This window comes from Rhinoderma darwinii, chromosome 9 (genome assembly GCF_050947455.1).
Source record: "Rhinoderma darwinii isolate aRhiDar2 chromosome 9, aRhiDar2.hap1, whole genome shotgun sequence".
Lineage (NCBI taxonomy): Eukaryota > Metazoa > Chordata > Amphibia > Anura > Rhinodermatidae > Rhinoderma > Rhinoderma darwinii.
The window spans coordinates 59,908,980-59,936,785 of record NC_134695.1 but is presented as its reverse complement, the minus strand read 5'-3'; the positions used below and the strand labels follow the sequence as shown (position 1 = coordinate 59,936,785).

General features: G+C 44.5%; 1 protein-coding gene across 2 annotated transcripts; it reads right to left on the bottom strand.

The window, feature by feature from the left end:
- Window positions 1-509: 509 nt before the first annotated feature.
- On the bottom strand, window positions 510-27,524 carry NUP160 (nucleoporin 160). Of its 2 annotated transcripts, none has more exons than XM_075837798.1 (36): window positions 27,358-27,524; window positions 25,247-25,355; window positions 23,768-23,978; window positions 21,215-21,437; window positions 21,066-21,144; window positions 20,605-20,719; window positions 20,343-20,501; window positions 20,008-20,085; window positions 19,808-19,911; window positions 19,501-19,585; window positions 18,873-18,941; window positions 17,238-17,315; window positions 16,583-16,753; window positions 16,191-16,290; window positions 15,187-15,352; window positions 14,719-14,846; window positions 14,419-14,579; window positions 13,769-13,902; window positions 12,017-12,090; window positions 11,432-11,588; window positions 10,642-10,711; window positions 10,293-10,391; window positions 9,366-9,485; window positions 7,786-7,881; window positions 7,577-7,671; window positions 6,230-6,326; window positions 6,039-6,144; window positions 5,403-5,563; window positions 4,797-4,857; window positions 4,611-4,721; window positions 3,764-3,887; window positions 3,556-3,657; window positions 3,106-3,247; window positions 1,480-1,605; window positions 1,263-1,367; window positions 510-702 (listed from the first exon to the last, which is right to left on the bottom strand). In XM_075837798.1, exons 1-36 carry the CDS (start codon window positions 27,452-27,454, stop codon window positions 613-615), a joined length of 4,203 nt encoding a protein of 1,400 aa, XP_075693913.1. In that variant the 5' UTR covers window positions 27,455-27,524; the 3' UTR covers window positions 510-612. The 2 variants fall into 2 exon arrangements, with proteins under 2 accessions (XP_075693913.1, XP_075693914.1); XM_075837799.1 differs by having other exon boundaries at window positions 21,066-21,141.
- Window positions 27,525-27,806: the final 282 nt, after the last annotated feature.

Below are 27,806 nucleotides of genomic sequence, written 5' to 3'. Positions count from 1 at the left end.
TAAACGTGGATTCCAGCTCTGGGAACTGCACACACCAGTCCTTCTCAATGAATAGCATCAAAAAGTGAATTTATTTTTAGTAATTCAATTCAAAAAGTGATAAATAAATAATGTCAGATCTGAAACACTAAGGCCCCATGCACACGACCGCGAACTGAATGAGAATCTTTACGGACACCTTTCCATATCACTACGGATGGGTGTCCGTGCCGTAAAACTGTGCCGGGAATTATGGATCATGTCTGTTTTTTTCGCATTTTACGGGCCGTGCTCCCATACTTTGTATGGGAGCACGGCCCAAAAATGAGGGCGGCCGTGCCTGCGGGCTGTGATTACGGGCTCGGCCGTCTGCATGGGGCCCAAGTATGTTAGAATGTTGCATAACTTCTCTCTCTCTACAGTAAATTAGATTTATCTACATAACACAACCCCTTTTAAGCCGAGCTCTTGGTGGTTGTAGTTCCAGGATTGACCATTTAAGAGTAAGAATGAGATTCACTTACAAGAACTTGAGAACATAGAAAATATTAAATTTTATTTTACAAAAAATAACTGAATACAAAAAAAAAAAGGAGAAAAAAAAGGGGGGGGGGGTGACAAGAAACACTACAGCTAGCTTCTTCGAAGGTTGATTTTATTTGTGGTGGAGGTTCCAAGTTTCTCAAAGTAGTCACTGAGCTTGTCACTAAGCTTCTCAAGTAGCTGTGGAGAAAACAGAGGGAGGGTTTAAATAACCAATATATACACGTCCCTATAACCTTCAATCCATTAGGGCATATAGACATCATAGACCGCAACCCCTCCCCCACCCTGCTCAATACTCCCTTCCATGAACCAGATCAGAAAGTCACAGCAAAGAGCGCCAACCTGGCGGACTCAACATGGCCGTGCATTACATGGTTGCCCATTCATTTGAAAGCTTTAGTTTTTTTTCAATGGCTTCTCTATCAGTAGAACCCCATAAAGAGGTCCTCCGTTGAAAAACAAACCCTTCAAATTCTCCTTTGCTCTCCCGGCACCAGCCTGCGCTGACCTATGCCGCGACAACGGCTGTACATCTTTGCTGCGCGATTTTGCATCACTTTGGACAAAAGATCACCACATCTGGCAGCTATTTGCCACTTGTCAATTGTAATCATTACGGCGGGCATCTCACCATGCCACAATGTAAACAATGGAGTGGTAGAAATACATGGAGATCCATTCATATAGTAAAACCCATACAGACATACTTCATGTACAGACTGATGCAGGACACTCACATTTCTGTTTAGTCGACTGTTGTTATTCTCTTCTAATGCTTGCAGGAGGTGATCGATGGAGGAATAGGGGAGCCAAACCAATGGAGACAGGGCAGACAGAGGCAACTAGAGAGGAAGAAATACATTTTAACAATCCAAAAATAATATTATATAATTATATATATATATATATATATATATATATATATTTTTTTTTATATTTGTTATACAGACTCACGTCTATTCCAAAATCCTTGTGACCCTTCCCCAATATGGCGTCCACATATTCCAGCACTAGCTCAGCGGCCTCCTCCAGGAGATCATACTTCAAATAAAGTCGAAGTAATTCTGCTGCATCCACTTCCTGATGAAAAAAGCAAATCATACATGGAGCAGATCTCTGAAGTCAAAGAAGTGTCACCACAAATCTTCATAGACAGTGACATGGCGGTAACGTCTGGGGATTATTATACGGTGGTGGAATCGTGTTTTCGCCTGTCTGCGCTCGAGTGAATACTACGCAGTTCGCTTCCTTGGTCAGACATGAATTGAGTTATTTGTTGAAAATCCAGATGTGACAGGTGAACTGCTCGGGTAGGAAACACACTGGGCGTAAACACTGCAGATTTTCCACAACGGATTTCATGATAGTCAGCCGAGAAACCGTTCATAAATTGACCTGACCGAGCAGTTTTTTTATAATCCGCAGCACGTTAATTTATGCTGCGGCATCGCTGCTCTTCTGCTGTTGCACGTTTTCTCCATTGAATTCAATGGGGAGGTAGAACTCGCAACAAAGAGCTACGTTGGGATGCGTTGCCATGACACTGCCCAGGTGGTAAGTATAAACTTGTTTTATTTTTTACCTGCAGTATTTCCACAGCAGACCTGCCGCCAGAAAGACTGCACCACAATTTTGATGCGTTTTTTCGGGCGGAATTTCCTGCAGTTTCCAGGACGGATATGCTGCGCACTTTTACACAGCGTATCCGCCCAGTGTGTTGACAGGTCTTATTTTTTTTTTTATAGCTGTACCCTCATGCTTTGCTTCCAGGGGTTGCATGTGGGCCATTATGTGGATGTTCTTATACAACGTAGCAGCGCCATCACCAACTATTTCACTTAAACGGTAACTAAACGTTCAACAAACCTCTGACATGTCATAAGTTTTGATTGGTTGGGGTCCGAGCGCTGAGAGCCCCACCAATCGCTGAAACAAAGCAGCAGAAGCGCTCGTGTGAGAGCTCAGTCGCTTCGTTTCTCTTTTTCCAGAAATGAATGTATCGGAGTATGGGCTCAAGAGAAAGTCTATGAGCCCGTACTTCTCTACATCGGCTTTCCGGAAAAAGCCAAGCAGAAACGAAGCGGCTGAGCGCTCACACGAGCACTTCTGTCGCTTCGTTTTAGTGATCGGTGGAGGTCTCAGTGCTCGGACCCCCACCAATCAAAACTTGACATGTCACCAGTTTGTTGAACGTTAAGTTACCCTTTAAGGCCCTTTTACACGGGCAAATGAGCGTTCATATGATCGGGCAAACGCTCCTTGTGAAAGATGCAACGACTGTCTTGTCGATCGGCGAATGTTTTCACGACCATTATCAGGCCATGTAATAAGACCCTTAGATAGAGAAAAAAGTGACTGAGGGTGATGGAGATAAGAAGTCAGGGACTAATCTAAGCGAATTTCCATGCAGGTTCTGTGTTTGACAGCAACTTCTTGCCTCCCGTTACAGAAGGAAAAACAGCTTTGGTGTGGAAATTGATTTTTTTTTAAGTGTTGGTGACGCCAACAGGGAGTTTAAATGGATTTACTGTCTGAAAGAGCAATATACTACACACCATTTGAAAACAGCGGTAAGCAAACCTTATAACTGATGGTTAACCAGCTGGGCAGAGGGATGCCATGAGACAGCAGCTTGTCAATAACACAGCGATGGTAACGGCGGTTCTGTGAATGATATTTCTCTACATAGCAAATCAATAACCTCCATGCTTCATCTGTGGCACTAGAATAAGAATAATTAAAAAAAAAGTCAGAAATGAAGTTGAGATCTGTAACCGCCTAAGCTAGCCGTGTATGCAGTGAAGACTAAGACAGACATGTTATTTAGCAATTAAGAAAAACCTCTACAGCCCGCACCCCCATGCAGCAGCCAGAAGTCCCCCAAATTCCCTAATAAGCTCGTGTAACTTCAAGACCAGCGAATTTCCATTCGCAAAGACGTGGAATCGAGTCCTAACGCTACGATCGTGTATATGAAGTTGCTAGTTTAGGTTCATTTCCCCCTTTTAGAGTAAGAGGGCAGTGCCATACCTTGATTCTTTGGTGGTAACCACGGACGACAGCTGATTTTCTGCCAGCCATTGCCAAGCTTCAGCCTGAGCGGCCTCTCCACCGTTCTGTAACTTGATGCATCTGATGGTAAAAACAGAACATTTAGCGTCTAACTCAACAGGCAGGAGTCCAGCTTCACAAACGTCTGCGTGACTCTGTAACCGATATCATTCTGCGATTTCCTTACTTGTACGTGAGGCCTTCAAATACAGGTATGAGGGAGAGTTTGAAGGTTTGGCAGAGGGAAATAGCCGTGTCAAACAAACCAGCCTGCACTAAGAGAAACACCATTTCTTCAGCAGACGCGCTCCCTGCAACCAACAAGTGACATTTAGAATACATTTTCTGCTGAATGCAAAAATGGAACAAGTAAAACATGGACAACCAGCAATACAGCCATATGTATGTTATAAAGCGGGCATAGACTAAAGGGGTCGTCTCACTTGTCCGGCTTCTCTAGAGAGAAGAGTCGATCTTTGGGGAAAACGGCATTTGACTATAAATTTCCCCTGCAGCAGTCACCACTGGGGAAGTGCAGTAATATAGATTACAAATTTATGGCCAAACACAATGCAGGTGGGGGTGGGGAGGTCAGTAGCCTTTGACATGCCAGCTGTTTTAAAACTACAACTCCAATCATGCCCTGACAGTCGAAGGCGTTATTATTCACTGTCGCTGAATCCTGGGAGTTGTAGTTTTACAACAGCAGGCGTGCCGAAGGTTGCTTACCCCTTACGCAATGCATGTTCAGCATAGGGGGCGCCACTCTCCGCTCTGCCTCATATACCCCCTAATGAGACATAGGCATGGGTTGTGTGTCTTTATGGGACAACTAACCTTTAAAAAGGAACATGCAAAATTCAGAACGTTTGGGATCTATGGGACTAGTGTGTGTTTGCAGACTACTAAACAATCCGAAAAGAATAGTCCAGCAGCCAATGGGTGAGTCCTACTGGTTTCCGCACTTTTCTTCCCCATTCAGTTGCATATAAATCCAGACGAGTAGAACGTCTCAGCATCAATAGGATCCTTACCGGCTATTGCAGCTGCACTGTGATCATGCCGAGCCAAGGTCAATCGTGTTTGGGCCAGGACATAATCCTTTTTCAAATCCTGGAGCTCCAAAATCTCGACCGGACCTCCACCTGTTAAATGAATGATCGCTATGAATCACACACCGAGAGGCAGCAGAGTCTGTAAAGACTGGAAAATACACTCACTGGGAAAAGGCGCAGATTCCCCTTCATGGTTTCGCTTCGGAGATGCGCCGGGCCGCTCATACTTTAAAAAGAAAAACGCATTTGATTCAAATCCTTTTCTACAAAAATCTAATGTCGTTATGGGAGCATAGAAATATTTTCAATGTTGAAAGAACACATTTAACCCTGTGAAAGACATTTTATAAACCGCTGTATAGGGGAGAACTGAGCACCAAAACTTTCGGATGGAATCCACAGCAGAAGGGAAGTGCCAATGCTGGTCATGTGATGTATTTTAGCCAATCATATGACAATTAAGCACCCTTTATTGTTTTGTGACTGGCTAAAAAGCAAATACTGCCACTTCTTTTCTGCTGTGGACCAGGTCAAGAATCAATTCCATTGGGAACAGGAAATCCTTTGGTTCTCAAATCTTCCCTATAGGGCAATCAAATAAGAGGTAACCCCTATCAGTGTCTAGGTGTATAGCCCACTGTATAAGTTACCACAGGCTTTTCCAAGTGACCCATCAAAGGTGGCAGATCAAAACTTGGAAATCAATGACAGGTCACGTATCTATTTCACGCACCTTTCGGAAAAACAGCAAAGAATAATGTAATTCCGTACCACAGCTCCTGACGCAGGTTGCACTATCCAGGCATATTCAGGGCGGATAAGCCGCAGACAATTCAGACTGGCCAGGTACGCGTTAACTTGCTTCTGAAGACCAACTAGCGTTCGGACTTCTCTGCCAAGACGCATCCCATACTCAAACATCACTGTGCCAGCTAAGGGGAAAACCAATGACACAAACCAATACATCACCACATAAATATAACTACAGAGGATTCAGGATCAGCACAGATAGGTCTGTTTTAGTAAATACTTGTATTTTCAATTATATCATTCTGGAGCATCTTTTTCTTAGAGCTCTACATTGCGCTATTCCTCCTGAAAATTTAGGATTTAATTGACAAATGGTCATTGCTATTCCCCTGGTCAATAAAGGGTGTCCTTATATAGGTCTGATACTGTGCGCACTGATTGCGCAGGATCAGACGGTGCAGGGACACGGGAATGGTAACACCCAGTTATCCATTTTATCTAAACATTTCCAGGAGGAACAACAGAGGAATGGCTCAACAACACAGTTCTAAGAAAAAGCGCTCCAGCATAGGGAATAAAAGTATTTACTAAACCTAACATGTCAGGAGAGCCCACAGGGCCTGTTCAAGGCAATAATAAAAAAATCACAGGAGATACCTTTCCGATAGTTATGCCGATGAATATGGAAAGCATAAAGGAGCTCATAGTAATTGTGGGTCATCAGATCGACAGCACGAGCTCGAGCTTCAATGATGCTAACAACCTGAAGATAGAAGAATTATATACAAATCCATTTACCAAAAAAAAAACAAAAAAACGACAATGGTTCCAGTAGGTACAATGCTTACCTCATTATGTAAATTCACATAAGGGAAATCTACAAGTTCTTGCAGCTGTGAACGTTCACACAACACTATAACCAGCTGCCGCAAGCAGTCCAGTTGCCTAAAAAAAAAAAAAAAAAAAAAAGGTGGAACAAGATAGAAAGATCATTAAGAGAAAGAAGTATAAAAATAAAGGAGTTAGTCAGGACAACCCCCGCTTAAAATCCAGCACCCCCGGCCGTTGAAACGGTCACTGCATGGGAAAGGTAGTATTACATGGCTCCCATTCATATAAATGGGCAACCACATAATACACGGTAGCCCTGAGCCTGTTTGTGGGAGTTTTGACTTGGGGTTACCCCCCCTCTGGAACGCCAATATACTTAATAAGGCATAAGAAAAGGGTTTTGTTCAGTTGGGACTACTATTTTAATCTTCATACGTCTAGGTATGTATCTATAATCGTTATACTGCAAATACGACTACAAGATATTATTTTACGCGGTCGCTTTTCAATGCCATCAAGGGTCCTAGAGGAGATTCACCGACTTCCAGTGTGAACAGGACAACAGGCATCTTTAGCAACGGTGATAATATCGCTCTCAAACGAAGGTTCACACTGACAGAAGATCAATGAAATGTCACATGTAGTTGGGCCCGGTTACAATGTAGAAGAGATTGCTTCATGGGTGGTTTATGACATGACTTGCCATTGGAACCATCAAGCAGTCAATTTCTAAATCACTGATCGACTCAACCAGAAGAGGCAAATAATGAACGATTCATCCAACAAATGCAGGTCACTTCATCATTTCCTATGGAAAAGTCTTTAGGGGACAAAAGACCCACCCAGTGAAAGTCTTTAGATGCAAAATCAAACATAACTTACCACGGGCCGTTGTCATGGCGAAACGTCCCTCTGTTGTCCGTGCAGTTTGGCCTCCTGGGATAACGCTGCAGCCTGTGATTGGCTACAGCAGTCACAGGATAAATTGTCATCCCAGGGGGTCAGCTTTTTTTTTTTCCCCCCGCGCATTTGCTACTTTTGCGGCAGAATCGCAGGGTTTCGGCCACAAATTCGCAACACTTGCTATTCGTTGCGCAACAGAAAATCAAGGAATACGCTGCATAAATGGACATGCTGCAGGATTTAAAATCCACACCACAGGTCAATCTATGAACGTTATAGCTGCAGATTTTTTTTTCCGCAGCGTCCCGATGAGATTTATTACCATCTCATTCACTTTGCTGCTACTGTAATTGCGGCGGAATTTCCGCACAGAATTCCGTTGAGGAATTTTCCGCAGCGTTTACGCTACGTGGGAACCCGGCCTTGAAGTATCTAAACATCTTTCTTGAGACGCCCCTTACCTGCTGTGATCTGGAATAAGTGTGAGAGCATCATAAGCCTGGCTGTTGTGTCCCAAATCCAAATGATACTTGAAGATACGAGTCCTCAATGTCGCCTAATGAAAAATGGAAATGAATTGATCACATACAAGAATTTTTCCTATAATCTATCATTTGCATAGACTTTTTTTGGTTTCAAGAATCAACAATTAGAGAATAAATTATAGTACCTGACTTTTCAAGTCATCAGCAGTCTCTGTAATAGCCAATGTGGCTAACTGAATCACCAGTTCTGGCAAACTCACACCTTCGAGGAGACGCAATACCTAACATGAAAAAAAGAAAAACGACATTCACCTTAAGCAGAAAACAGTCATTTATAGCACTTGTAACATGTGAATCGTGAGAACAGAGGGTCTGTCACAGGGGTCTCATTACAGAATTCATTAGCACGGTCCATAAATGTGTGGATCAGCGAGGGGCCACTCCGTCAGCGGGAACGAAGGCGAAGTGGTGCTTGCTGGGATGGATTTTAAAGCCTGCAGCATATTCAAAGATCGCATGTCCACTGTCAAGACTGGAAATTAGCATATAAGTGGGCGGTTACTTATTCAATGACATCAATATATGGAGATTTCTGAAAAAAGGAGAATAAATATTGTCTACTGAGAAGTAGAAAGTCATTCTTAGGCCTCATGCACACGACCGTAAAAACTCCCGTTATTACGGGTCGTAATTACGACCCGTAATAACGGGCTCATAGACTTCTATTGGCGACGGGTGCCTTCCCGTTTTCTTACGGGAAGGTGCCCGTGCCGTTGAAAAAGATAGAACATGTCCTATTTCAGGCCGTAATAACGGCACGGACAGTCCATAGAAGTCTATGGAGCTCTCGTAATGACGGGTGGCTACATGTGTGCACCCGTCATTACGGCAGCGTTGCTAAGCGACGTCAGTAAATAGTCACTGTCCAGGGAGCTGAAAGCGTTAACTGATCGGCAGTAACTCTTTCAGCACCCTGGACAGTGACTACCGATCAGTATAAACCTGTAAAAAATAAAAATAAAAGACGTTCATACTTACCATGAACTTCCTGCTTCCTCCAGTCCGGTCTCCCGCCCGTTGCCTTGGTGACGCGTCCCTCTCGACATCCGGCCCGACGTCCTGGATGACGTTTCAGGCCATGTGACCGCTGCAGCCAATCACAGGTCAATCACAGGCTGCAGCGGTCACATGGACTGCCGCGTCATCCAGGGATGTCGGGCTGGATGTGAAGAGAGGGACGCGTCACCAAGACAACGGCCGGGTAAGTATGAATTTCTTTAACTTTTATTACAGAAAAGGCTGTCCCTTCTCTCTATCCTGCACTGATAGAGAGAAGGGGCTGCCGATTAGTGCAGTGCTATTTTGCCGCCAAATACGTGCCCGTAAATACGGGTGGAATACGGGTGACACCGGACCTATATTTACGGGCACGGGTTCGTAAATACTGGTGCAAAATGGGTGGAATACGTGTGACACCGGACCCGTATTTACGCCAGTATTTACGGGTGGGAAAAAATACGGTCGTGTGCATGAGGCCTTAGTAAAGAGCATCCTAATGGCAGGACACGCAACTCAATGCTCCGGCCATAGCAAGCGAAGGAATATGGTTAAGATATACAGTAACTTTCGGATTGTGGGGGTTGGGGTGGGGGGTAGACCAGAGACGGAGGCGTAGCATATCCTAGCAATATGCCATGACTTGCTACGGCTGCTTTCCCTTAATCTTGGCCTTGAGACGGAATCTGAACACCACAAATGATCTTACTCTATTGTAATACTGAAGACGGGCAGAGGAAGGTGGATCCTCTTCTTCCACATGAATCAATTTCTCCAGGAAATCCTCGCGCTCCACCTCCGAAGCCGCTTTACAGAAGCATTCTAGAGCCTGGAATAATTGTAACAGAAGAGGAGTCAACGCTGTACACGAAAATGTACCTGGGGTTTGACTATTTCCGAATTTGTTCATTTCTTGCTTATTTGCACATCCGTGCCCATGTTACACATCATTCTCTCGTTTCCACAATTTCCTTGTATTGATATGTTTTTCCATTGATAAATGCGTGCTGATGTCGGTTTTGTTTAAAACCAAATCATATATATATTTTTTTTATTTGTACCCGTGTTCTGCATCTAATCTAAATATATGACAGACCGCATAACTTGGGGTTTAATCAAAAAGATCTGGACACTGTGTGTGTCATAGCCTCCCTGCCATCCCTTGTATACAGAGCGTGGCCTAAAACTTAGGCCCTGTTCACACAGAGTTTTTGTTGCCGTAGTTTGAACTGCTGAAGCCATGTCGAAAACGTCCGAAATCGCCTCCCATTGATTTCAATAGGAGGCGTTTTTATCCCACAAACGAAAAAAAAAATGCTTGTGGGAAAAAGCAGCGACATGCCCTTTCTTCGGGCGTTTCCATCTCTGACATCAATGGGAGGCAGTGAAAGCATTTTTCGCTGCGATTTTTGTCCACGCCCAAAAATGTGGCAAACGGCGTGCAGGCAGGTCAAAATCTGCCTCAGAATTCCAGACAGAATATTGAGGCACAAATTTCTGCCTGTAAAAAACTGTGTGAACAGGGCCTTATAGTTCATGTCCATATAGAACTTGCCCAATAAACCACCCTTATGAACCAGCAGCACCCCAGCAATGCCAATTTTATTTTGGCATGCTAACAACTGCATTTCCTTACCTTGTGACCTTCACCAGTGACCAGGTAACACTGTCCCATCATGAATAGACAAGAGCCAGCATTGACTTGACACCACGGCTGCAGAAGCCGCACATACTCCTATGGACAGAAAAATAACATACATTACAATAAGTATTTACAGCCCCATGTGCAATAGTGATAAGGTTTAAGTAAACTTTAATAAACGTCGATAGTGGGAACACTAGTTCCTGTAGATAAATTGTAAAATAAAAAGTCGGACACTAGAACAAGTCACCAACCAATAATTATACGAATACGTTTAAAAAAAAAAAAAGTCATTTATATACAAACTCTTTAGTAGTAACTTTTTGGGCTTTATCACACCTACCTGGAGTTGGGTGTACTGACAGCTTTTCATCAAACACTCTGGAAAGAGGAAGCCGGGATTACCTGGCCAACTAGTAGTTAATATGGTTAAGGAAAAGAGAAGGAGCACAACAGTTTTGAAGCGGTCACATCACAAAAACAAGTTCTCTAGCCTGAAAGTGTTGGTGGAACCAGCAGGTGCCAAATTGTATCTATTAAGCGACCCCTAAAACAGCAAAATGAGGAGAACCATCCAGCACTTCTGAAACTTGCAGCACAGCAGGGGTCCATTAACGAGCCGGCAGCAATCCATGATCAGCGTATGGCCGTATTCACACTCAGCGTTTTACTGTATTTTTCACAGTTCTGTTTTTTGTTAAAAAGGGAAAGAAACGGTGTGACCAAATGTTAAGGTCCTATTACACGGGCCAATATGGGCTGTGAAAATGAGCGTCGATCAAGGAGACAGCTAGTTGATCGGCGCTCGTTTGCTCCTTACACAAGGAGCAATGATTATGTATGGGGGGCGAGCAATCATTACTACGATCAGTCGCTCCTAAGCATTTGCATCATGTCAGCAGCACATCTGGTTTACACCGGGAGATGTGCTGCCGACAACGACAGCCCACAAGTGTCCTGCAGATCCTTCCACATACGTCACAAACAACCCGAGTCTGCAAGGGAAGGTGAAGGAGAATTAAATTCCCTGCAGCCCTGAAATCAAACACAAGATTACAATAAATCTGCTGTTATTTGTATGGTTAAGAGAGGGAATCGGACTATTAGTCGGTCAGCAGGACTAGAAAGGATACAGATGCTGGAGGAGGTAAGTGGTGATGTCCGTTATCAGCTGGGCCCAGCTCAGAGGACTGTGAGTCTGTGAAACTCCATAGCGAGCAAAGATTTGGGACAAGCGTTTTCTTGCCACATCCTGGAAGAATAATTCTACCACAGTCTGAGGCCCAGATGCTGCATAAGAAAATAAATATTTAAATACAATAAAAGAAAAATACAAGAAGTTAGACCCTGTTCACACAGAGTTTTTTGACAAGTTTTTTGGGGCAGAAACCGCGCCAAAAAACTCCTCAAAAACCGCCCGAAAATGCCTCCCATTGATTTCAATGGGAGGCAGACGCGTTTTTTTACCACGAGTAAAAAAAACTCGTCGTGGTAAAAAGAAGCAACATGACCGATCTTGAGGCGGTTTCCGCCTCCAAAACCCCATTTCAATGAGTCAGAAAGAGGAAAAAAACCTCGACGAGTGTTTAGACGAGTTTTTGTCAAACCACTGTGCAAAAACCTACTGGAGCAGTTTTTGCAGGAGGAATTTTCCTCCTGCAAAAAACTCAGTGTGAACACAGCCGTTATTTCTGGACAGGACTGACAGGAACACTTACTAGATTTGTTTACAGGCGTGCAGGTCTTTGAATCTGACAGCTCCAAGACTGACAGATGCTGGAGATTGGAATCCCTGTAAAGAAGAAACAGGCTATTTTTGACAAGAACATGATCATGAAGCGTTAGCCTAGTGGACTGGTGTGTTTTCCGTGATTCTAAGGAGTCCCACACACGAGCATGTTCAGTCCGTGATATAGGGTCCGTACGTCGGCCGCATTTCCCGGACTGAACACACTGCAGGGAGCCGGGCTCCTAGCATCATAGTTATGTACGACGCTAGGAGTCCCTGCCTCGCTGCGGGACAACTGTCCCGTACTGAAAACATGATTACAGTACGGGACAGTTGTCCTGCAGCGAGGCAAGGACTCCTAGCGTGATAGATAACGATGATGCTAGGAGCCCGGCTCCCTGCAGTGTGTTCGGTCCGGGAAATACAGCCATCATGCGGACCGTATATCACAGACCGAACACGCTCGTGTGAATCCAGCCTAATGTGTAGAGAGGGGCCTAGCGACTATACCCCAATGTCAAACGTCAGGTAAGACAAGGATCTGGCATGTTAAATTCAACATGCCCGACATTTTGTTCCGCAATGAGATAAGCACGGTCAGAAGTGACTGGCAGCTGCTAGTCTCCCTCTCCCCTATGGAATAAGCAGACAGGCTCTAGACACCTTATGTGCATGGCGAGCTTTAGAGTACACACCACGCAAGAGGTTTATGGGTTTTACACTGAACTTATATATCAAAAGAACTGGTTATCCAGGCAGTGCAGAGTAAGGCTTTATTCAGATGTCCGGGTGTCAAATCGGGCGATTTGCACCTGTGCGGGAACCGTTTTCACGGATCCCTTAGACGAGAGTCTATTGAGGGAGCCAGGAAAACGGGCAAAAATAGGACACGTGAATAGCCCCATAGACATGCATTGATTTCAATGCAGCCGTGTGACAACCGATAAAAAAAACAACCAAAAAAAAAAGCGTCTGTCACGCGTCGGAGTTTCCCTGTCTATTCCATCCGCAGATTTCACCCAATCAGAAAGCTCTATTGCTGACTGGAGGAGAAATGGAGAAACAGATTCCTTCACAAGGTGTCTGTACACTTAGCTGACCAATTGACCTGGCATGTAGACAGCGCTCACTGTCCCAGTCTAAGAAAAAGTGCACCTTAAAAGTGTAACTACACTTTTAAACTTTTTATATGGTCATAGACACATCAAAAGTTTAGATCGGTGGGGGTCCGGGTGCAGAAGCACTGAGTTGAGCGCTTTGCACCTTCGGCTGTGATTAGCGCTCCCTGTCAAACTGAAGACGGCCCACAGAGAACATCTACGAGCCCATCTTCTGGCTGACGGGGAGCAAAGATCACAGCCAAATGTGCAAAGCGCTCAACTGAGCGCTTTTGCACCTTTGTTTCAGCAACGGAGGGGGTCTCAGCACCCAGACCCCCACCGATCCCAACTTTTGATATGTCTCCATGACATATCAAAAGTTTGATGAAAGTGTAATTACTCTTTAAACCAGCTAAATATTTAATTGCGCTGCCCCTGTATCAAGTACAAACAAACGGCAGACAATAAAACACGATAAGGTATTACATTTATATACCAAATATATAATATTTTACACATTTAATGTTCAATTGTGAGTGTTCGTAACCGTTCGAAGAGGATGGAGAATTTTTCCATATCTTCTTTGTGTTTAATTATAAAAAAAAAAAACAACAACTAAGTAATCTGGGCTGCAAACTCACAGTGTATCCAGGGGAATAGCAGACGCCACACATTGGCTACTCCAGCGGATCACGTAGTAGGACAGCAGCATGTTCGCGGTGCGAGGTATATGCTCTTGCTGTGATTGGAGTAGCTGACCTTCCCCTGCAAAGGCCTGTAACGATAAGCAGAGATTCATGTCCAAAGGATACATGCAAATTATTCTCACAATCATATACACTTCTTTAGACCAAAACCATGCAATTCATAATACTTACCATCTGATAAACCCAAATAAACAGTTCAAGTTGTAATGGGTTCCCATAAGCGACTGATCAATTTGAAACGTACAGTAAACGTCAATTTAGTGGTATTTAAAGGGGTATTCCCATCTTAGGTAATTATGACATATCCACTGGGTATGCCATAAATGCCGCATGGTTGCGGGTTTCACCTCTGGAAAACCTCACCTATGAGGAGAACGGATCTCCCTGCTTTAAAGCAGCCATTAGCAACTGCTTTGGAAACGCAGGAAACCCTACATTGATTTCAAAAAGGAAAAAAGCGGACATTGCCTGAGGTAGGACCCACACTTTTCAGGCCTATATAGTATGCCCTATGGATATGCCATAAATGCCCAAGATGGGAATACCCATTTAATAATTTGCACCCTTATGGCGGTCTAACTTACCATATCCCCCATCCTTAATAGAAGGTGCTCTAGGATAAGCAAGTCACGACAAATCAAGAACCGTGTGATCGAGATTTTGCAGACCGCCTGGCACACAATGCCAGCAGCTGTGGTACTACCATAGAGATTGGAGAGGTTCATTCGCACATTCAGTGGTTGACCTATAGTTCGAATACAAAACAAAAATCAATTGGACTCCTACATTTATTACAGCACTACCAAAACCTATTTGGAGAGAGGAAGAGGAAGAACAGCCGTAGTACTTTGCATATTACTATTTTAGAACAGCAAAAACTTTACCAAGGTCCATGGTTTGGTCTATATCCAAAGAGGTCTCATAATCCATCTCTCGAAGCAAGTTTCCAATGGCCTGGAAGGGATTTCTAATGTCTTGTAGTTTATTGTTAACGTCCTCCATGACATTTTCACTGTAAAGAACATAAGAGAAAGTAGTTTTACTACATATAACAAAGCAGAACTTTGGGCTCCCCCTTCCTGAGGCTCATTCCTCTCAGTATAGGTGCGGCTGACACCTGTTCTCAATGGTGGTTTGTAATCATTCTGTCTTTCTGCTGTAATAGAGATCAGCTCTCCATGCACTGCCTTCCTGCTTTACACAGTAGTCAATCTGAGCAAACAATGCAGGAGGTGGGACAGGTAGTGAGCAGTTAAGCTGGAGTCATTAATCGTAGCGGTGTCTTGAGTGAAATAAAAGCTGCTATTGAAGGGAAAAAAACAAACAAACTGGAAGGCTGGAGTTGCACTTACACATCATTTGCAATTAATTCCTCCAGCATTTGTTCTGCAACTCGCTCTGGGGGTTCTTGATGGCAGCAAGCCCAGTCCATCATATACGCCATATCCATAGTTATGCTATCTCCAATCATACGTAGACACTGCATCAAGAAGATCGTGTCACTAGCAAGATCCACATCTGCCGAAAAAAGGAAAAAGATGCAATACGAAATATGTAAAATACCCAAAATGTTACGCCGCATGCACATGACGGTAAAGACACTCCGTAATTGCGGACCGTAATATGGGCCGCAATTACGTACCCATTCAGTTCTTAGGCGGTGTTTACATCTGCATCGAAGGGTTAATAAACGCTGCAGAATCTCCGCAGCATTTACAGTAGCAGTGAAGTGAATGAGATTTAGAAAATCTGCGTGTGGTGCAGGTTTTAAATCCGCAGCATGTCAATTTATGCTGCGTTTTCGTTGCGGGTTTTCCCCATTGAATTCAATGAGGTTGTAAAACCCTCAACAAATAGCCAAGTGTTGCAACTTTTGCAGCAGAAACGCTGTGATTCCACCACAAAAAAACCGCAACTTATACTTACCCCCCGGGGCAAACTTATGACATGTGAGAGCGCTCAGCTGCTTCGTGTCTGTTCAACTTTTTCTGGAAAGCCGATGTATCAGAGTACGGGCTCATAGACTTTCTATTGAGTCCGTACACCGATACATTTATTTCCGGAAAATGCCGAACAGACACGAAGCGACTGAGCTTTCACACAAGCTCTTCAGCTGCTTAGCTCTAGCGATTGGTGGGGGTCTCAGTGCTCAAACCCCAACCAATCCAAACTTCTGAAATGTCACTATGACATGTCAAGTTTGTCAAATGTTTAGCTGCACTTTAAGAATCTTTTTATTAAAGGTAGAAAACTGAATAAACGCATCATAAAGCCTGTTTGGTTTGGAAGTGGACACAAAGATATAATGTACTTCAGTCACAACTTCATAAACTACCAGCACCATTATTCTACTCACCATCTGAGATGACGCTTTCATCCTCCGTAAGCAAGTGTTCTGCTGGTAGAAGGTAAAGATGATCCACCAATGAACAAGGAGCCAAAAACGACACAAATCCCTGGACAAGAAAATGGTAGGAAAAAAGTTGCAATTTGTGGTAAACGGCCTATCACCTGTTACAAAATAGGTACGAAATATCTGTTTGTTGGGGGTCCGACCGCTGAGACTCTCACCAATCCCAAAAACGAGCTTACCTGGTTGTCCCAGATGAATGGAGCAGTTCTGCGCCTGCTTGACCACCGCTCCATTCATTTGGGGCTGCCGAGTGCAACACTTTTGGAGTATTGACCCTTTAAAGCAAGTTTTATATATAGAGCACACTGTAAACATCGCAAGAGGTCGAGACTTACCTTTCTGAGCAGACAGACCATGCTGGAGTAAGGGTGCACCATCAGTGCCAGCGGGCGAGACAGTTCTTCCTGGTATTGTAAGCAGCACGTGTAGAATTTACACCAAGATTCCACTTGTAACTGGCGAAACTCATCCTGGTCCATCTCATAATCAGTCACATGGCTGTGCAGCTAAAAAATACAAAAGTGATGACCACTGCTGTGAGACCTGAACAGAGTATTTTCTTTTTAATTGGTGGACACAACTTTGGAAGAGGCTGGTGCCAAGAAAGGGCATTGGGCTCCTTCACCCTAATGCATCTTGCACACGACTGTTTGTGCCGGCCAGGCCCTCTTCGTGATCCATGGAAAGATAGGACACCCGCTACAGTGAATGGGCTCGTGAAAACTATCGGGTGCCACTCGGATGCCGTTAAAAACAGTCCGAGTGGCACTCAGTCATGTACAACGGGCAAAACATGGACTATATAATCAGTTTTTACGCTAGTGATTCACCTCTAGTACCGCTTATTGTTACGGTCTCCAACAACGAGCAACAAATGTTTCTTTTACACCTATTTTATTATACACTATAGAATTAGGAATACATTTCTACAGCAAAATAAGACGTTCTATAAAACATTAAAAAAAAAGCAATCAAAATGGAGAATCTCACCTCATTTTCTACTATTACAGTGACCTCCTTTTTCAGTTCTTCCCAGGACAGATCTTGCAACTTGCCCCTTTGATAAATCTGTTAGTAGAAGAACAAAACTAAATGAGAACATCTGAAGTCAATATATTTCAGCAATATGAACGGCAAAAGGAATAATTCACAGTTCTTAAAACAAATACACATACATAATACAGACAGTCCGTGGTCTTAACCAGCGTAGTGGGCATAGCAGGTACTGCAGCTAAGGGGGCCCACCACCGCTCACAAGTGAGGTGGAGTTAGTGATGACGGTAGATGGCAGAAGACGAGAGTGGAAAATGCAAGGCAAGTAGTAAAGGATTCAGGGGGCCGAGTGGAGGCTGAAACAAGCCTAAGCCTTTCATATGTCCTGATGGATCAGGGCCCCAAATTCAAGGCTTTGGTATGGTTCTTCATGGTTACTGGTTACACACGAGACAGTCTGGACTGTTTTATGCAGTAATATGGTCCCACAGAAGTATTTCCTGAGGGCTCATACATGAAAGTGGCTCTGAATTGTCTGGGTGAGTCTATAAAGCTGAATGGCTAGATCCGGTCATTCAAAGAGGTCTATATGGAGGACACATGGAAATAAACATTATTTCCCTGGTATTCAGCAACAGTCCCCAAGATCAGAACGCAGGAAACAAAGTTTAAAGGACGGGTGTCACAGAATTATTTTTTTTATATTCATTTGATTTTAGTGTGTTATGTAAATACATTTTATTTATTTGTGTTTTATTTTTTCTAACTTTTTCTTCTCTATGGGGGCTGCCATTTTTTTTTTCATCTCTGTATGTGTCGATTAACGACACATACAGAGATGGAATACGGGCACATACATCCCCATAGAGAATGCGAACGGGAGCCGTTCCATTCACTATGCTGTACGCCCTCTGTGTGCTAACGGCGCATGTGCCGCTCCCACACAGTCCAATAGGAAGGTCTTCGGCCGAGCGACATCCGGCGCCATTTTCATGTGGACCGGAAGCCGCGGCCGGACAGTAAGAGGACAACTTCCGGACGCGGCTTCCGGACATGTGATTAGAAGCAAGGACTAGGAGCGGAGCGAGCGGAAGCAAAGTGAGCGGAGGCAGCAGGTAAGTTATGTCTGTGTATGTTCGTGTTTTAGTGTGTGATTACCACTGTATGTAAACCTACAACTCTGTGCATTCGCTCAAAAAAATGGCGGTACACAGTGTATTAGGTTTGAACATTCAATCCCCTCCTTTCTCCTGGTACTAGCCAGGATAAGGGAGGGGAGATTCTGTGAGCTCACTAGAGCGTGTGTGTTTACACCAATTTTGCAGCATAAAGCAATGAGGTTGCTTTACCACATGCCAATGCTGCAATTTTGGGAACTGCTCCCTCTAGTGACCAGCACAGGGAAATATTATAAATTAGAATCTAATTTATAATATTTCCTGACTTGTGAAAAAATGTAAAAAAATAAGACAATGTCTAATCATGTATATACTAACTGCTAAACTAAAAAAAATTCTAGCGACAAATTCCCTTTAACCTGTATGTATTAGTAAATTGGAGCACTGAACTTGCTCTGTTAATAATAAACATATAACAATGTTGCAATGGTAATAGATATAATACAAGACTTGCCTGTAGTGCTTTAAGTAGAGCAGCAATGGTAAATCTTCCCGGGGAGAATACATACTCCAGGTAAGTCTCCTAGGATTGAAACAGAACATAAATTAACTATTCTGTTACCACCAATATACGCATGAAAGGGAAAGCGTTACCACGACAGGACCAATCTGATCAGGGCATCTGAACTAGTGGGCGCAGATATGAACTACACCCTCCCTTCCTAAGTGCACATCGGGTCAGGAGAAGGGTGTGAAACTATTTCCCGACCATCAACCAATCACTATTGTAAACACAGACATTTTGTACGGCTATGTTCGCATCTGCGTCGGGGGCCCTTGTTAGGAGCCTCCGTCATTTTTGCTTGGGAAATAGCGCAGCATGCAGCACTAATTTGTCTGCCAAAGATTTTGGGAACCCATAGGGTCAATAGGCTCCGATGGGCGCCGTTGGTTCCAGTCATGCAGCAGATCCGGCACTACCGTTTCTCTAGTCGTTCTGCGCTTATGAAGAAGAAGAAGGACGGAAAGCAAAATGCAGACACGAACATAGGGTGTGAAACATTCATGCAACAGATCCTGATTTACCGTGCAAAGATTCTAAAAGCAAATCGAGAGACTATAAACAAACACTTGTAACTAACCCTTGGGTCTTGCTCATCCCCAATGATTAGTTCTTCCTCTGGTAACGGATTGATGAAAACTTGGTTCCATTGCCCGGCTTGATTACTGGAAAACAGTCAATATTGCCTTATTAGATAAAATATAGAACAAAACAGGCAAATAGAGACCTAAAAATACTCAGGCCACTGCAGGAGAAATGTGGTATTACATGACGCCCCTTCAAATGAATGGGCGACCATGAGACATATGGTTGAGCGGAGTCCTCCACCGTGGTAGCTGCTCTTCATTTACAGATTTAGAGGTAACATGGATGGCAGAAGTACTCACTGTTCAAAATTAATGTGTTTGACAATGGTTTGGTTTTCTTCGTCAAGCCACAAAGCCCAGATGTCAGTGGTCGTCAAAGTAAACATGAAGTCAACCAAGGTTTCCTAAAGAGAAAAAAAAACAAAAACGCCATATAAATATGTAAACCAAAGCGAGAGACAATAATTGACACAAAAAAAAAAAAAAAAACTTTAACTCACCTGGTTTGAGAATATGGAAGAGACGTGATCCAAACTGTAGCGATTGCTATCCGCCGTTACCAACTGGAACACGCAGAACTGCAAGAAGACCACCAGAAATCAGCCACGACCACAGCACAAAATCACTGATCGTTGACTAGCAGCAAAGTACACAACAAGAGTGCGGGACGAGCATTTATTCAAGGATCACTCCGGGCTGAACTCACATATTATGTTTAGTGCAGTACCTGTGGGGGAGGGGCAGATACCGGCACCAGCAGAGACCACATATATACCCTTTCCATTTATCCAATATTATATCCCCAATATAATTGAAATACCAAAAACATATATACCTGTCCTTGTCTGGGTGAGTGCAAGTACACCCCAAGATAAAGTCCTATAGACGTGGAGTGGGCAAGCCTTAATTTGTGCCCAGTTCCCGGGATCTGACGCATTTCTTTACTGACTGGTACAAACTCCAGCATATCGGATTCCATAAGGCACGTCTGATCCTGGAATTCACAATAGTAATGAAAGGAGGTTAGTGGTTTTCTTGGCCATTTTTTTTTAAAATCTGCCTACATTTACATAATGATGGATACATAAATTATTTACCTTGTAAGACCACATACGGAGTTTATGATCCTGACACAATGCGAATATAAAAGCGTCGTTTTCAAGGCAGTGAACAGCCAGGCTCACAGGAAGATGTGCGGGGTCCTGGTCTCCTCTACAGGCATGAAGATTAGTTACGTATTCCCAAACTTTTATTTAAACATGACATACACTACATGGCTCAGTGACTTTCAATAGGACACTGTAATAAGATCCATCACTCCATTTTTTTTGCTAGACCTTTGTACCAGCACTCCACTTATTTGGCCCAAGTGTCCTTAATGGGGTAATCTCACCAGACAACTCCTTTAATATGAGAGTCGTGGTCTATTGACTGCTCTTTTCCCCTGCAGTAGCTGCTGTAGGAGGGGTACAAGGAGGAAACTTCTTACCTAGTGTCAAACTAGGGCATAATGACAATAGGCATGTGAACGATGTTGGTACAAGTGATTAATACTAACCTCATCGCGGTGGGTATGAACCCAGTTAATAGTCTCCTAACCGACATTTGCTTCAACTCCACCACGGTCACCGCTCCTACTGAAAGAGCCAATAGATGAAGTAAACAGACATTTATTGATGTGTAATAAACAGAAGCATGGTCACATACCTGCAACACCACAGGGGGGCATCTTGACCACAAGGATCCCACCAGAACTAGAGGGAAAAGCAAAGAGTGTCTCGCCCTCGCTGCTCAGCCAGGCCGCAGTAGCGGTGGAGTTGTGAGCACGTCCGGGCATCGGAGGGATCACGTAACTGTTAGCCGGGTCTCTATAATTCATCTTCCAGACGTCAGTAAATATAGACTGCATCTGACTTTCTGTAATAACTTCCTAAAAACATTCAAAGGAGAAGGTAATATATGAATGTCCAAGTGACATCTGTGCAAGACGAGTGCAGCAAATTTTCCTCAAGTGAAGATGCACAACCAAAAAGTGGTGGGACCATCCATAGCAACCAGAAGCCAGCTGCCACATAGAATTCACGCTACCCCGGCCCTTCTCGGTAGTGATTGATCATATTTCACAGCCCGTCAATTACATGTGAGGATGACGGGGGGAGCGCTCCACTCGTGAATACACCGAACTCATAACCGTAAGGCCTCGTTTACACGTGCGTGATATACGTGCGTGCGACGCGCGTGCTTTTCACGCGTGTCGTACGCACCTATATTAGGCTATGGGTCAGTGCAGAAAGTCCGTGAGTTTTGCTCAGCGTGAACGCGCTGAAAAAAACTCGCGACATGTCCTTTCTTTGTCCGCTGTTCGCGCATCACGCACCCATTGAAGTCAATGGGTGCATGAAAACCACGCATGCCGCACGGAAGCACTTCCGTGCGAACTGCGTGATTCGCGCAACAGCTGTCAAACCCTGAATGTAAACAGAAAAGCATCACGTGCTTTTCTGTTTACAAACATCCAAACGGAGTGTCAATGATGGCGGCTGCGCGAAAATCACTCAGCCGCGCATCATACACTGATGACACACGCAGCTGTTAAGTGCCTTTTGCGCACGCAAAACGCGGCTTTTTTTGCGTGCGCAAAACGCACACGCTCGTGCAAACCAGGCCTAAGTCTGTGTAATCATTGAACGCTCCTAATAGACAAATGTCGCAATATTTTTTTGGTGCCATTTGGGCTAAAAGGAGCAGAGCTGATGATAGATCCACTTTAAAGAGGCTCTGTCACCAGATTTTGCAACCCCTATGTGCTATTGTAGCAGATCGGCGCTGCAATGTAGATTACAGTAACGTTTTTATTTTTAAAAAACAAGCATTTTTGGCCAAGTTATGACCATTTTTGTAGTTATGCAAATGAGGCTTGCAAAAGTCCAAGTGGGCGTGTATTATGTGCGTACATCGGGGCGTTTTTAATACTTTTACTAGCTGGGCGTTCTGATGAGAAGTATCATCCACTTCTCTTCAGAACGCCCAGCTTCTGGCAGTGCAGACACAGCGTGTTCTCGAGAGATCACGCTGTGACGTCACTCACAGGTCCTGCATCGTGACGGCCACATCGGCACCAGAGGCTACAGTTGATTCTGCAGCAGCATCAGCGTTTGCTGGTAAGTAGCTACATCGATTTACCTGCTAACGCCGATGCTGCTGCAGAATCAACTGAAGCCTCTGGTGCCGATGTGTCCTCGCTCGTCTGACACGATGCAGGACCTGTGAGTGACGTCACAGATCTGCACTGCCAGAAGCTGGGCGTTCTGAAGAGAAGTGGATGATACTTCTCATCAGAACGCCCAGCTAGTAAAAGCAGTAAACACGCCCCGATGTACGCACATAATACACGCCCACTTGGACTTTTACTTTTAAACACACCCACTTGGACTTTTGCAAGCCTCATTTGCATAACTACAAAAATGGTCATAACTTGGCCAAAAATGCTTGTTTTTTAAAAATAAAAACGTTACTGTAATCTACATTGCAGCGCCAATCTGCTGCAATAGCAGATAGGGGTTGCAAAATCTGGTGACAGAGCCTCTTTAAGTCAATGGACTGTAATGCGTCTGTGCCACGAGTCTCATTGGAAACAAACAACATACTTGGGGCACCCAACTAACAGATTTGTAGGGGGGTCCCAGTGCACAGGACTCCATCTATAACATGGAGATGATCAAAGGTGAACCTAACTGTAAATAACTTATAAAGTGTGTATATATTTTTGAAAAAAGTTCCATAGCGGAACTGAAACGTCGCTTGGCTCTAAACATGGGCAAATAAAACCACAGATTTTTTTTTTTTACTGGACCTTGCTGGAGTACAGCAATCTTTTTTCTTGTATGGTATTTTGAGCTGTGGATTAAGCTCTAGTTGCTTTGAACCCACCACTTTATTACACGAGTGCTACACATACACATATATATCACATACTGATGCTAGAACCATACAATTATACAGAGATAAGCGGCGCTATATAGGCGCTGATCATCAGATCCTGCAGGAGACGTCTGTCACAAATTACTTTTGTAGGAAGGTCCCTCTTCAGTGCAGACCAGCGATATAGATGTTCTTCAAGTCATTCATTCTTTATACATTCAGTAGCAGTAGTGTGTGGTATACAGTGCAGGGTCTCAGCTGCTATGCCGGCCCCATGCTTCTATATGGTAACGGTACTCGGTGAGGTATCATTTACAGTAGGGGGGACGTCATACTTACACTTCTATATAAGCGTGAGGGATGAGTGAGGACCAGTCTGTGAACAGTCTGATTTGTCAGGATTAAGATGATCACGCTGCTCTGCGTCTCACACACGTGGACACCACCGGGCAGGATGGAGCAGTTGAAGATTTTGAGGCGGACGGCATTATTTAGGAGGTTAATATCCAAAGACTCCTCCACCAGTTCCAAAGTGTCAGCATTTGAAGTCCTGAAGGAATAAGTAAAGAGAAATGTTAGAAAGAATAAAGCTGTGCCCCCAATTTAACGCGATAGAAAACGGCTCGGGCTTCACAGCGGCATTTGGTTTATCCCTATAGGAAAAGTCACATGGCAATCCCAACTATCCCGATAATGCGGTCTGCACCTCTTTTCCTCAAAGAAACATTAGGTCACGTGTGCGTTGTGATAATGCGACGATTTCAACGCCACTCTTGAGTTATCAGTGTCGATGTTAAGCCCTAAATGGTTATTTCCATCTTATAAAGGGATGATATATCCATAGGACAAGGTGTCCGCAACCTTCAGCACTCCAGCTGTTGTGAAACTACAATTCCCAGCATACCCTGACTGCCGTTGGCTGTCAGGGCATGCTGGGAACAGTAGTTTCACAACAGCTAGAGTGCCAAAGGTTGCCGACCCCTGCCCTAGGATATGCCAACACTTTCTAATCAGTGGTGGTCCGATCCCTGGGACCCCCACCCAACCCATTCTGAGAATTAAAGAGGACCTGTCACTAGGTCTTATAAAGTGAGTTGGTAGTCTCACCTAATAGCCGCTGTGTCTGTGAGCCCAGCGAAGTTTGTCTTTTACTTGTGCGTCCCCCCCTGTTGCTGAGCTATGGACCCCTCTTTATTTAGAAACCAATATGAAAATGACGGACGGACGACGCACAAGTACAGGTCAAACACCACTGGACTCTCAGACACAGCGGCTATTTGTAGGACCTAGTGGCTATTTGTAGGACCTAGTGGCTATTTGTAGGACCTAGTGGCTATTTGTAGGACCTAGTGGCTATTTGTAGGACCTAGTGGCTATTTGTAGGACCTAGTGGCTATTTGTAGGACCTAGTGGCTATTTGTGGGACCTAGTGGCTATTTGTGGGACCTAGTGGCTATTTGTAGGACCTAGTGGCTATTTGTAGGACCTAGTGGCTATTTGTAGGTCCTCATTAAGTTGCAGCGCGGATTTCACATGAACGGGGTCGTGCAGCATTTCCCAACACAACAGGTGGCAGGGCGTCGATGTGAAGAAAAAAAAAAAAAAGTGAAGCACTGAACCAGCGCTGCGACCCCTACGTTTTTAAGATCAATGGGGGTCCCAGAGGTCAGACCCCCACCGATCATAAAGTGATGACACACCCGTGAATGGGGATGAAGCTGTGGAAGCCAGAACCCCACCGATCACACATGGATGGTCTGTAGGTCATTAATGTATATTCCCAGAAAACCCCTTTAATAAGGTCATAAGATGACTCACCAGTACAAGAAGCGGTTCCTTGTAGCGGACAGGAGGCTGCTGCTTTCCTTGTAGTAATAACCCCCGGCGCTCTCGCTATATTTAGGGCCACCAATCACAGGCGTGACGTCTACAATGAAAAGAGACATTTAGACCTCAATGTGACATTACTATGAACAGGCAGGAACATTGCGCATTGTACGGCAGGTTATACCTGGGACAATTTAATCCAGGATAGATAATGGTCTGATCGATGGGACCCCCACAGATCTCAAGAACGGGGGTCTCAAACACCCCCCCGTTCCTCTTCACTGCTCAACCACATACGCTTTGCCCTTAGACATTGAGAATGCGCTCACTTCATGCTCCTCAATGCAGGGCAGGTGTGGGCAGTGAAAAGGAACCGTGGGGGTGGGTTGGGTGCAGATTTTGCATGCATTTTTTTTAAGCCAAAACCAGAATTGGAACCAGGAGAGCGGATCTATAAGGTCTTACTTTATGTATTTCTTCTGTTTGGGGTCCGTTCCTGATTTTGGCTTAAAAAAAAATACATGCAAAATCTGCACTGTGTGAACAAGGCCTAACTTAACAAGAGATAATCACGATGTCGAAATAGATTTAAAGGGGTTGTACCAGAAACAACAATTATCACCAATCCATAGGATAGGTAATAATGGTCCGTTTGCTGGAACCCCCACCAATCGAGAGAATGTGGGTCCCAAGTCCCCCATTGTGAGGAGCGGCAGTCGACCATCTGCGCTGCTGCTCCAATGTCTATGAGAATGACAAAAACAGTTGAGCGCTCCATCCAAGCTGGGGCGCGCAGGATCCCCATTCTCATGATCGGTGGGTCCCTCAGCGTTTAGACAATGATCACTAATCCTATAGAAAGGCGATTATCGTCCATTCTGTGAACACCCCAAATCTTAATGACCGTTGCACAACCTTGTCCCTAATAAAACCAGGTGGCGGTAATCATTGGCAAGATAGAGGAAAAAATGATCCAGCGCTGAAGTGATTAAAAGGGAAAAGCAGGTTCCATGTTTATTGGAGAAGATCTTAAAATCGAATGGGAGACGCAGGTATATACCAGAGCCTACGCGTTTCGAACGCAGTCTGCGTTCTTAATCATGGCAAATTGCCAAGATTAAGAACGCAGACTGCGTTCGAAACGCGTAGGCTCGGATATATACCCTGACTACTCTTGCCTTGGGACTGCGTCTCCCATTCGATTTTAAGATCTTCTCCAATAAACATGGAACCTGCTTTTCCCTTTTAATCACTTCAGCGCTGGATCATTTTTTCCTCTATCTTGCCATTTTACACCGCGGGCCGTCGCGGGGATCCGAGCGACACTGTTGGAGACGCAGACCGGTGAGCTGGAGGTTTCCTCCCTGTTTCTATATTACTATGTACGGCGGTAAAAATTGCCTGACGAAAAGTCACCACGGAGCCTTAGCTCGTATTTCAAAATCTCGTAGCCACGTGCGTGCCATTCCATATTCATTAACGAAACGGCAGCCGTCATTCACCCCAGCACCCCAATAGTTATCATGATCCTCGCCAACATTTTCTATTTGTGTCAGGAAAAGTGGGAGTGGCCTGAAAATCGTACAACTTGCTAAGGATTTCCGCTACTTTTCTGCATGAAAATTTGGGGATGAGCCGCCACCGGTCCAACCGGACATAACGCAGTACCTGCGCTCAGTAATTGGCGCTGATGAGCGGGCGTTACAATAAAGTCCTGTACTCCGGCACCGCGCCAGTATTGGTAAATACGCCGCAGTGTGGGATATTTGCGCAAAATATGGTCCATATTGACACCGGTATGATGTGGGGATGGTGAGACATTTTGCAGAGAGCTCCGGATCACTCATGACATGTCAGTCTACAAGACATATTCTTCCTGCGCATGTCATAAAGCAGAGAAAAATCTGCGCCGATTCCTCTCATCTGACGCATAGACACTCCTGACATTATATATACATATAGAATATACAGTCCATATCCACTATGTCCTATATACAGGCACACCGCGACCACACCGCTTCGTGTATACAGGCCACAAGCGGATCCGCGTTTCTTAAAGTGACCTCGCCCTTCGCCCCTCACACGTGACAGCTCATTATTACCGGGACGAAGAGTAAGATCCCGGAAATTCCTTCTGACTTCACGCTCGGCGGCGCTCAGTTCCGTGAAGCTCCGTTCTAAAACCACAGAGGCCGCCATGTTTCCCGTGCGGGAGCCGCTGCCGCGCTGCTTGAAAGGGGGCGGGACTTGCCGCTCAAATGTTCCACTTGAAAATGACACCGGCGCAAAGCAGGCTGGGTAGTGAGGGATGGGGCAGCCATGTTTACTGCTGGCAATCTAATCGTATTCAATTGGTTGTCTGATGAATGCTATAGAACCGCTCACCTTATAGCCACCTTTTTGGCAGAGTTCACACAACGTTTTTTGACATAGCATTAGCACCAAAAAAACACCCCAAATTTACTCCAATGATTTCAATGAGAGGTAGAGGCGTCTTGTTCCTGTCTGCATGTGGGAAAAAAAAGCGTTATATCCTATCTTTGGCGCAGTT